Source organism: Podarcis cretensis (assembly GCF_951804945.1).
Source record: "Podarcis cretensis genome assembly, chromosome: 9".
Classification (NCBI taxonomy): domain Eukaryota; kingdom Metazoa; phylum Chordata; class Lepidosauria; order Squamata; family Lacertidae; genus Podarcis; species Podarcis cretensis.
Window position 1 is genome coordinate 40310845 of NC_137178.1, and position 12387 is coordinate 40323231.

Consider the following 12387-nt stretch of genomic DNA (forward strand, 5'->3'; position numbering starts at 1 on the left):
CCCTCTGGAGCAGGAGAAAACAAGCTTGCTCCATCTTCTATGGGACAGCCCTTCAGATATTTGAAGATGGCTATCATACCATTACTCAAGTCTTCTCTTTCTCCAGGCTAAACATACCCTACTCTCTCAATTGTTCCTCACAAGGCTTCCAGACCCTTATCTGAATCAGTCTAAGTAGAAAGTTGTGCTCATTTTCTGCTTGCGGTAGACGGCAATATGGTAGGCTGACTTTGATGCAATGCTAACATGCAGTTTAGCAATAAAACAATGGGTAATAGTCAACTAAGTTTTACTCAGAAACACTGAAATTAATTAATATGACTAAGTGAAGTCCATTGATTTCACTAATCTAAGTAAAACGTAGTTGAATATCACCTAATGAATCTATTTGAGCCACTGACTCAGACACTCCCTACCGCCCTCTGACATGGCCATCAGGAGATTGGAAGACTTTCCTTCTGTTTTTAATTAATCACAGTTTCTCATGCCATCCAAACCTGGCTAACTATGACTAATGTTAACTATGCTTAGTGGAAAGAAGCCAACTTTAAACCATAGTTTCTGAAGCTGGCTTGCTTTCACTAACCATACTTAAGATTAATCACAGTTTAGGGACGCGGGTGGTGCTGTGGTCTAAACCACTGAGTCTTGGGCTTGCCTATCAGAAGGTCGGCGGTTCGAATTCCCGCGACGGGGTGAGCTCCCGTTGCTCGGTCCCAGCTCCTGCCAACCTAGCGGTTCGAAAGCATGTCAAAGTGCAAGTAAATAGGTACGCTCCAGCGGGAAGGTAAATGGCATTTCCATGCGCTGCTCTGGTTTCGCCAAAAGCGGCTTAGTCATGCTGGCCACATGACCCAGAAAAACTGTCAATGAACAAACGTCGGCTCCCTCAGCCAGTAAAGCGAGATGTGCGCCACAACCCCAGAGTCGTTCACGACTGGACTTAACTGTCAGGGTTCCTTTACCTTTTTTAACACACTAAACTGCAGTTAATCTAAGACAATTCAAAACTTTCCTATCTCCTTGTGACCATGTCAGAGGTGGTAGTAATAGTTATGTGTATTCTAACATTTGTGCAAAAATACCAATCTGAAATAGTCAGCATATAATATTGCTCGAATGCTAGTAAACGACTGAAAATTTCAACAGTAGCATTTAAAATGTTTTTTAATTTTCCAAATATAGATATTACCACACATTTCAGAAGGCAAACCAGTAAGTCCAAAAATATGTTTTATTGGGTTTCGGGTTTTTTAGTCGTTAACAATCCTGACCCATCAGGATATAACTATAAATTTAAAAGAAATAATGTTAAGCTATCTAAAATATCAGCCCTTGATTTTGGACACTCAGAATAAGCAATATGGCTTTTAGTTACTCTAACTAGCTGAACAAATAGGTTTATGATAGAAAACCTGGCACACTTCCAGCAAAAATTAAGTTTTTTATTGTGGCACATGCTGCTTCAAGTTACATTTCCCATGCAGCTAGAATCAGCTGAATAAATGCAGCAGTGAAACTCATCTGTAGGAAAGGGAAAGGGAAAGAGAGTCCACACAATGGTCTCACCCCTAAAGTAAGCCCCCAATCAAGGCCTGCATCTTGGCAGTGATCTTAAATGATTATCACTGAATTATACCAGTTATCTCAATAGTGGCACTGGTTTGTCTAGCTCAGTGGTTTTCAAACTTTTTTTTCTTTGAGCCACACTTTCAGAATAAGAATCTGCTCATGCCACACCAATATTTTTATTGACAAGAAATGGGAAACAAAAGGAAACAACAACTAGAAGTTATTATAATTATAAAGTAGTTGTATTCTATATTATAAATCTAATATGATCATGGGACATCCAGAAAGTATAAAACAATGCAGCTATATAGGAACATGAATCATTCCCAAAATATAATACTGATTGTCCTTAAATCTTCCAGCCACAATTGCCACCCTCTCCTGCCACACCAGTATGGAACATCACACCCTTTGAGAACCACTGGTCTAGCCACTGGTTGAAAACAACCATCTGCTTTAAACAGAGGTTGATTACATCAAATTAAGCTGAATACAAAGAAATGCTACACAAACTGGGGGGGGGGGGCGGGGGGAACATAGCAAATGATTTTTATGGAAAATCCATGTGTGTCATGATTGTGGATTAGTGATTTTGCTTTTTAATTTGAATTGTGGGTCACTGTTGGACAGTCTCTCTGACATTTAATAGCAAGAAAATATTTTAAAATGTTGTCCATCAGGGAAATTTCCCGAAAAGCACTTTTAAACAACAACAAATATTCTAATGAGGCCTATAATCTCAATCTTTTTAAAACTGTAATCCAAGGCAACATATTTCTTTCAGCAAACAAGATCATTCAAAAATGGGCAAAGAACAAAAATGCCAGTTACATGTTATTTTGCAGAAGACTTCAAAGCAGTATTTCATGTAAAAGCTCTTTGGATAAGGACTAAATGTAGTTTTCAACTACAGGTTTCATTTAAGGGATAGCTTTTGTGCATTTAGAGGAAAAGAGACATTTCAGAAGCATGTTTTCATCTAAAACACACATGCAAGTAAGTGCGGTAGCTACTTCAAACATGTGGAACCAAAGTGACTTATCTCTCTTATCCTTTCACTGATAAACTGGCTCCTTCAAACTGACAGTTTTACAGACATTTGCAAGGACATAAAAGAAAATGCAAATAGATCATCTGTCTCGCACCCTTCTAGTGAAAGCTTATTGTTTATTCAAGGTCCCCAAGGGTCTAAACAAATAATGTCTCTAGCAATAAACTGTCCTTAAAAGGAAGTGCTGCTCCCAAAATGCTTGCATGTCTTTGAATGTACATATGCAAAGAAAAGTGATACCTAATGTGCAGTTTAATGACAAGGCCACGGCTACTAGAAAAAGCCGCCCCCGCCTCCCTTGTCTAACAAAGTCCAGCAAGGATCAGAAACAAAGGATTTCTTTTTTAAAAGGAGTATCTAGTTAAGCAATGATTTTGTTTCCTTGCTGAAAACTTTCTGGGCCAGTCTACAAGGAGTAAACAAAGAAAATTTTAAACTACTAAAGATAAATTATTATTTACTTTAAAAAAGAAATCATTTCTCTATACCAAGAACTGCACAACATTATTTTGCTGCAAAAACCTTCCAAGCAAGCAGGGCAACATTAAGGAAACACTATGGGGCACAATCATTACTCTTCAGCATAACTCAGCAGCTGAATTGCCTAACCCGGGCTTCCTCAACCTTGGCCCTCCAGATGTTTTTCGCCTACAACTCCCACAATCCCTAGCTAGCACAACCAGTGGTCAGGGATGATGGGAATTGTAGTCTCAAAACATCTGGAGGGCCAAGGTTGAGGAAGCCTGGCCTAACCCACTGTTGGCCAAACTTGGCCCTCCAGCTGTTTTGGGACTACAACTCCCATCATCTCTGTCATGGTCTGGTTCATGGGCGATCAAAGTCCCGGTAGGGGACGTCAGAACCAGGGGCAAGATGGCGGGGTGGGAGCAGGAACGGGGGTCCAGAAGTCAGGAGCCAAGAGTCTGAGGGTCAGAGAGCCGGGAGTCAAGAAGCCAAGGGTCCGAGGGTCAGGAAGCAAGGAGTCAAGAAGTCAAGGGTCCGAGGATCAAGAAGCAGGGACTCAAGAAGCCAAGGTTCAAGGATCAGGAAGCAAGAAGCCAAACGCAGCAAGGCAGGAAGTGTGTTGCTGTGGCAAAGAGCCAAAGGGAAATGCTGACCTTAGATCCCTTCCCAGCTCTTGCCACCAGGTGCTGTGAGTTACCAATTGGCTTCACCTGTGAGGCCGCAACTTGCCTCTTCAGAACAAACTTAGGAAGGCCCCAGTCCTGCAAAGTCCTACTGGTCACAGGGCCTGGCTCCTGCATGCACACCTGACGATCTCTAGCTAACAGGACCCAGTGGTCAGGGATGATGGGAAATGTAGTCCCAAAACAGCTGGAGGGCCGAGTTTGGCCACCACTGCCAAACTATCAGTTTGGAATGTTCAGTTTTACACATTCATTGCATGAAGCCCAGGCATCACCTCACGAGCTGGCATTTATGTTCTGGGGACACCATACCTTCCTTACCTACTTGTTACTGGAGAAACTGCAACTGTTCCCCCTAGGTGGCATTTTCACTGCCATTCAGAATGTGGCCATGTAAGTGAGCAATGTGTGGTAAAGCACCTGCTTTGCATGATGACAATTCTAGCTCAGTCCCTAGCGTTGCCAGGCAGCAATGCCGAATTCCTTACCTGAGACCCTGGAAAAGTGTTGCAAATAGACAATTCCAGGTAGATGGATCAAGTGGCCATCCAAAGTGGCTTATGTAACCCACCGGCTTGGTGTTCCTCATCTAAAGCATCTGAGCGTCATGGTTTCTGGGGTGGTGAATGAGGGACTTAACAAATGAACCATAAATAAGAACTACAGCACCTTTATTTGCAATTTTGTTTTCCACAATTCATGTCCATTTCTCCTTACTTACCAGGAGAACCTCCCATTGTATCTGGAGCTTGGGCAGAATCCAAAGAAGAAACCACACTGACAGCATTTGTGGGCAAATTTATAGTGGATGTAGAGGCAGCCACGGACTTCTTTGGTGCCACAACAACACTCCTATGAGGGGAAAAAAACATACAATTCAAAAACCCTTAAATGTTTAAGGATATCTGAGTATAGTGTTATGATATTCAGATAACAAATTCCGATTTCTGCAAACAAAAAGCTTTCAGCCAGGTTTGAAGGTTCATATATTACCAAATAAATAAATAAAAATTAAAAAATTGTCCATAGCACCTTAGAGACCAACTGCGACATTACCAGTTTTACTTCTTGCAAGGCTATTGTTATAGAAAGTATGATAACATCCCACATTTTTATATTAACTTTTCCAAAAGAATCGCAAACAAAAAATACTGTTTGTTAGAGCATAGCAGTCACCACTGGAGGCAGTGCTACTTCAAAAATTTAAACACTTCTGCTTAAAGTATATTAAGAGAAGTATAATAGGAGAATACACATAAGAAGACTAAATCTCTTCCTTAGAATCTTCAGTTCCTTGGTAACTCATTGCAGAAATGACCTAAGAAATCAATGGCCTGTTTGTATTAATACATCTCACATGATTACTCAAAACTGAATACAACTCCTGTTTCAGGCATCAGGGAAAAGAATATCTTTTGCATTACTAAGACATAATTATGACAAACCAATTTCAAATAAACAGTAATGCTTTATTCCAAACACCTAAAAGGCCCAGTTAAACATACGCTAAAGACACTTTTAATTGCAAGTTAGCTCCATAAACATGCAAAACCTCAGCTAATGAGCTAAAGACTACAGCTGATATATTGTGCACTCCCAGAGCAGTGCTTCCTTTTAATTACCTGGTGTTAACTATAAGCCAAAAGTCTTCAACATTCAATTTATTATAATCACATCTTCTGTTGACAGTACTGTAGTACAGGTTGAACGTATTCCCTTAATAGCATTAAAATATATTCAGTTTCTAAATAAAGTGTGTTAAAACTAGCTCCAAGTTCACATACGATATATAAAAACTTTTCAACACTTTATAAATGTAATTTTAAAAAGACAATTTTTCATTGTTCTCATTTTAAGTCCCAGTTATTATTATAATAACACTAAGCCATATCCTTGATTAACTAACTGTTCTGAACACTATTCACTATAGACATGGCAGCGTGTGCCATATCATTATAAGGGTGACTGCTAATGTTAACTATACTCTAAAAGATGGAAGCAACAGCCACCTGAGCCCCAAGCCAAGAGAATGTGTTTAAAACCATGAATTCTTCTCACATATACGTCGAGTTGCACTAAACAACTGCACTGCATAAGGAAACTAATACCAATGTGTATGTGAACTCTGGACCTGATCCTAAATTCACAAATAAGGAGCACTGAATTAAATTAAATGTGTACATAAAGACTAGGGTCATAGCTAGCTAAATTCAGTATCCTGATACTCGGAATTTATGTCTGAATTAAAAACAGAAATGAGGTGATTACAATAAGGATGATCAAATATGCACCAAAAATTAGAACCTTTTAAGAACACTGGTGGGGGGTTTAATATATATTTCTGCAGAAGTGTCAACTAAGGGATTGGCTCTTCTGGGTAGAATCCAGAAGGGACCTGCAACTAATTTGGTTAGAAACACCAAATTTTCCCCTTGGTATCCACTCTTGAGAACAGAGTATTTTGGAGCTAGTTGTTTGACTAAACTCTCACCAGTTTCTTTAAGAAATGCCTTTACTGAGATGCGTTTCCAAGTGATACCCAGTGCAGTCCTGGACGACTGCAACAACAAAGTCCGATATGCAGACAAGACTTTGTATTTGTCGTTAACCTCAGGTGGAAGACATCACTCATTATCTGTTAAAGGTAAAGGTAAAGAGACCCCTGACCATTAGGTCCAGTCGTGACCGACTCTGGTGTTGCAGCGCTCATCTCGCTTTATTGGCCGAGGGAGCCGGCGTACAGCTTCCGGGTCATGTGGACAGCATGACTAAGCCGCTTCTGGCGAACCAGAGCAGTGCACGGAAACGCCGTTTACCTTCCCGCTGGAAGATGGTTAAACCACAGAGCCTAGGACTTGCCGGTCAGAAGGTCGGCGGTTCAAATCCCCATGACGGGGTGAGCTCCCGTTGCTCGGTCCCTGCTCCTGCCAATCTAGTAGTTCGAAAGCACGTCAAAGTACAAGTAGATAAATAGGTACCGCTCCGGCGGGAAGGTAAACGGCATTTCCACCTGGTACGCAGGCTGAGACCCTACCTGCCCGCGAACTGTCTCGCCAGAGTGGTGCATGCTCTAGTTATCTCCCGCTTGGACTACTGCAATGCGCTCTACGTGGGGCTACCTTTGAAGGTGACTCGGAAACTACAACTAATCCAGAATGCGGCAACTAGACTGGTGACTGGGGGTGGCCGCCGAGACCACATAACACCGGTCTTGAAAGACCTACATTGGCTCCCAGTACGTTTCCGAGCACAATTCAAAGTGCTGGTGTTGACCTTTAAAGCCCTAAACGGCCCTAAACGGCCCAGTATACCTGAAGGAGCGTCTCCACCCCCATCGTTCTGCCCAGACGCTGAGGTCCAGCGCCGAGGGCCTTCTGGCGGTTCCCTCATTGCAAGAAGCAAAGCTACAGGGAACCAGGCAGAGGACCTTCTCGGTAGTGGCGCCTGCCCTGTGGAACGCCCTCCCATCAGATGTCAAAGCGATAAATAACTACCTGACATTCAGAAGACATCTTAAGGCAGCCCTGTTCAGGGAAGTTTTTAATCTGTGATATTTTAGTGTATTTTTGGTTTTTATGGAAGCCGCCCAGAGTGGCTGGGGAAACCCAGCCAGATGGGCAGGGTACAAATAATAAATTATTATTATTATTATTATTATTATTATTATTATTATTATTCCGTGCGCTGCTCTGGTTCTCCAGAAGCGGCTTACGTCATGCTGGCTACATGACCCGGAAGCTGTACACTGGCTCCCTCGGCCAGTAAAGCGAGATGAGTGCCGTAACCCCAGAGTCGGCCACGACTGGACCTAATGGTCAGGGGTCTATTTACTCTATAATAAACTAGTTCAATGGTTCCCAATTAGGGATCTGGGGGCCCCTGAGGGTCTGCAGAAAACACCCAGGGGGTCTCCATCCCCATCCCTTGCGTTCCCCCAACTAAATTTTTGACATTTTTGCATGGTAATACCACAAATTTTGTGGTCTGTTTTAGCACTGTGCTATTTTTCAATATAGTGGCAAAACTGGTTTTAAAATCACACCACGATAACGTTTTTGACCCAGCAATATGCAGCAATATAGTGCTCCTTGTGTGAGGGAGAACAAGACAACCAATTTGAAGCACCACACCGGTATCACATGATGATCTCAGCTGATAACGCTGCTCGCCCTCACTTCAAGGCACTGTGGCACTACCTTCCACTGGCACTGAGGCAGAGCACTTTTCTCAGTCAGCAGGAAAGCAGCAGCAGTCACAGTGAATGTGTATCCTTGCTGACTACCCCATCCCTACTCCCTCAAAACATGCAGCGCAGTTGCTCCTTCCCTCATCCCCACGCCTGATCGGCACATCCACCTACCCGCCCTCCCAGTCTCTGTGACTGCTCCTTCCCTTATCTGCCTGCTTCATCTCCAATTTCTGACATAGTGATATATCAGAATATTGTGATGTTTAGCTGCTGATATATCAACATGTTGAAAACAAGTTATTGATCAGCCTTAGTCTGTTTTTCAGTGGTACCTCGGGTTATATTACCTTTGGGTAACACAACTTTTGGGTTGCGAACACGGCAAACCCGGAAGTGTATACTTCCGGGTTTTGCCGCACGCGCGCCGCCTCAACTTGAAGACTTTTCGGGGTACGTACGGACCCCAGAACGAATTATACCTAAAATCTTTTGCTTATTAGGGGCTACCTCACATTTTGTTCAAAAATATTGTTTTGCAGAGGTAGCTACCATAGAATTAACAAAATTTTCAAAAGTAGGGGTTCCGTGGCTTGGCTTTTGAAAAATAAGGAGTCCTCAATAATTAGCTAGCTGAGAATCACTGAATCAGTTCATTTATTGCATGTATTATTAAATATATTAAATCCCCACGGTAAGGCAATGAGTGCTGCTGTTTTATTTAAAGGACAGGCTTGAAAAAACTGTTGGTGGTACAGAGTAGGAGCTTGAAGGGTACTCCTTTGAATATCACTTCATCCAACTAATGAATTATAAAAAGAGAGAAAACTTCAGTGTGAGCCTCTAGTATCCCAAAGGTCAGATGCAACCTTATGAACCACATGCAGGAAATCTGAAGCAGCCCTGAGGGTGCAAAGTGAAACCTAGAGACTAAACTGTACAGTGGCAGGAGGATATCTGTATGGTCAGGAACTGGATCAGCATGGGGTAACATTTAAAGGGCCCCTGACTTTGACCTTTTCATTCCCTCTGAACAGCGCTTGCAGATGTTACAACTTTCTGCACCTGTCCCTTGTCCACAAAACTGGCCAAAACACTCAGCAAATGCAAGTATATGCCAAAACCCTCTGCAGAAAAACCAGCAACATACACTTGGGAGTCTTCCTGGACTGTACTGGTTGGAAGGAGGCTGGCCTGTATGAGGGTGAAAGGTTAGTCACAGAGCACTGAAAATTAGTGCGGCTCTTTAGAGTTTGGGGGGGAATAGGTGTGGAGAGGTAATAGGGGCTGGTTTTACTCTACTAGTTCAAAAACAGTCAGCCCAGTCTTTGATTGCACCTCTGTAGGAGTAAGCTTAACGAAGAAACAAGGCAGCACACATTTGAAACTTGTTAAAATTGGTAATAAGCCACATGCAACATGTAAAGGGTGAAGGATGGTGGTTAAAGTCACCCTTGTGCATTTTGTCAATTCGCCACTCCTAATCTGACATGACAAAGGAATAAAAGAACAATGTCATAGTTCAGTTAGTTTCTAGCATTTGACAGAGACTAATGGTCTCATGCCTTTGAGGGAAGAGCCTATAAGCCTTCACCATATATATTTATTAAGTTAAAAAATTAAACCTATAAAATTGGAGAGTTTTCACTGCACAGAGCAGTCAATGTTGCAGCTTTCTCTCATCTTTACTTCCTAAAAACAAAACAAAAACCATAAACAGTACTGACCTTATAAAATATGGGTTTTAGTCACAATTAAACAGAATCATATTATTCACCAGTACTATTAAACTAACTACCAATGTCTTTACAGTAACAACAACAACAAAAAGTATTTTTGTTCCTGAAAGGTTACAGAGGACAAAACACTGCAAATAGACTGCTAATTCAGTGTCTCTACTGGCTTAATGAAAGAGTCAGACCAGGCCTTGAACTTTTATCAAGATAAATCCCTGTCACCCACTAATCACCAGACTGGATCTTCACATAAGATAAAAGAGTAATTTTTGGCATGGGAATGAGCGCACACACCTTGTTGTTTGCAAAAACCCACAACCTGGCACTCTTTCAGCAAGGTTTCACTCACATAGCTGTTACTGTATACTCTCCAGCTATGCCTGGAAAGTTGATAATCCTTAAGATATGAGGAGAGTTTTGATTTCTGACACAACATTCCTGAGATAAATGCAGGATCAGAGAGATGCTTTGAAAGTCCCAGAGATGCTTTGCCGTAAAACTGCTACATGGGGGAAAAAAACTTTTAACAAGGTGTCTTTTCCAACTCACCCACCTCTCCACCCCCCACAGAAAAAAAATGAAAAACATGAACTCACTGGGCTTTGTGTTCTGCACCAGACAATACATTAAATATAAACCAGACACACTAAGTTATACAGAGCATCCTGAAGTCTGCTTGTCCAAAGTTTCCCACTGTAATGTTAGTATATTGGTGTGTCCCTGGAGATGAAAACCTCTTTTTGAATGTAGCTCCAGTTTCCTGAATACAAGGTCATAACCTATTCTATCCACCCTCACCCCAGAACTGCAACAGACCCTTAGATGTCATCTGAAAGAAAACATGTTTTCCCACCAAATTTACAGCATCAAGACTGGATGACTTTAAAACTGATAGCTGCAGGTTTTTTTAGCTGTTCACATTTTTAAATAGGTGTTCTGTACCCACAAATGTCTTGATTACCTTCTCTAATCTATAAAATGTTTTGGATTCAGGATCTTAAGAAGATCCATGTTACACTTAACAAGTGCATAGTGTATTAAAATAAATCTTAAGAGTAAAAGGTTGTAACTTGTGACCATAGAATGGAAAAAAATAAGAGCAAGACATCATTCATAAATGAATTTTTGAGTCTACAGTCACTGACTTCATTCGGTCTTTGCTACATTAAACTGAGCACTTGCTGGCACAGCTAGATCAAGAGATGATTTGGCAAAGGGCTATGAATATAAAGAAGTGAGTATCATTGATACTGAGGACCGGACATTATGTAAGGGAGACATAGACAGCTGCAGGATAAGGCATGTGGTACAAAACTGATTACGCTGTATGGGATGGCTATACCATGATGCAGTCTTGAACTAAATGGAGGCTGGGGGCCATAGAGTCGGTCACGACTGGACCTAATGGTCAGGGCTCCCTTTAACTTAAGTGTAATGTTAAGTAATATTGGATGCTAGAATGAAATCAATCCCCTGAAAATGTCTGACATATTGTTTTAGTTTAGAATTATCTGCATTGTTACGTCAAGTAATTTTTTCTACAGAATTGTGTAAAATTATTTGCAGAGACTCTGAAGCAAACAGTCCCAAACAATGTTTATGTTGCTATTACAACACCAGATTATTTTTTTAAAAAAACCTTACGTTGTGCACAATTTTAAGTAAAATAAAAGAAAATGCAATGTTTCTTACCTGTCAAAGGATCGAAACTGTACAGGCTGTTCGGCAGCACCATCCCCAAGGATTCCAAGAAAAGCTGGTGGAAGAACTGCCGGGTCAACTGTGGCCCCATCTGCAGGAGCACTGACCAAACTTCTTAGGATATCTTTCACATTGACATTTTTTGCCGTTTGCACAGAGGATGCAGTTTTAGTGTCCATCTCAGTCTGCACTTCACTTCTGCTTTCTTGAGATTTATTGACTTCTGAAGAAAGCGTACACAGTACTTCACTGATTGCATCTGGGCCTGCAATGACGCTTTGTGTTTCTTCTTCTGTAGCAGCTTCAGAACTGTGGTCTAATCCGGAATGTGCTTCCTCCTCAATACCTGAATCTCTTCTTTGCACAGACGCAACACTTTCCAACTCCTCGGCAGGTAGGGGAGCCACGGCGGTAGTAGCTGCAGATGGGTTTTCTGCATCTTGAAAGATACGCAGAAGGAAATTGTCATCAGAAGTTTACCTTAAGGAGCCCGGAAACTTTTATTATTTAAAAGTACAGTATTAATAAATATAAAATTCCAGCAATACATTTCTCAACAAACGTCAGCTTATAATGAAAAGAGGTTTCAAAAAAGGAGATACCACAGAGAGAAACAGTAGTTTACACCAGGGGTAGGCAACCTAAGGCCCAGGGGCCGTATGCGGCCCAATCGCCTTCTCAATCCGGCCCACGGACGGTCCAGGAATCAGCATGTTTTTACATGAGTAGAATGTGTGCTTTTATTTAAAATGCATCTCTGGGTTATTTGTGGGGCATAGGAATTCGTTCATTCCCCCCCCCAAAAAAATATAGTCCAGTCCCCCACAAGGTCTGAGGGACGGTGGACCAGCCCCCTGCTGAAAAAGTTTCCTGACCCCTGCTTTACACTTTCATTCCAACCACATTTACTCAAAACCAAGGGGACGTCTGTTGTGCTAGTCATACCAATGAAGCAGGAGGTATCAGCATGTGTTGTGTGTTGGAGCCCTTAAG

General features: G+C 41.7%; 1 protein-coding gene across 1 annotated transcript in view; it reads right to left on the minus strand.

Annotated features, from left to right (window-relative positions):
- Positions 1–12387, minus strand: part of LRBA (LPS responsive beige-like anchor protein) — a 357313-nt gene that overhangs the window by 262207 nt on the left and 82719 nt on the right. The window contains 2 exon segments of the mRNA XM_079990486.1: positions 4493–4623; positions 11386–11812. Coding sequence (XP_079846612.1) covers positions 4493–4623; positions 11386–11812 — 558 coding nt within the window.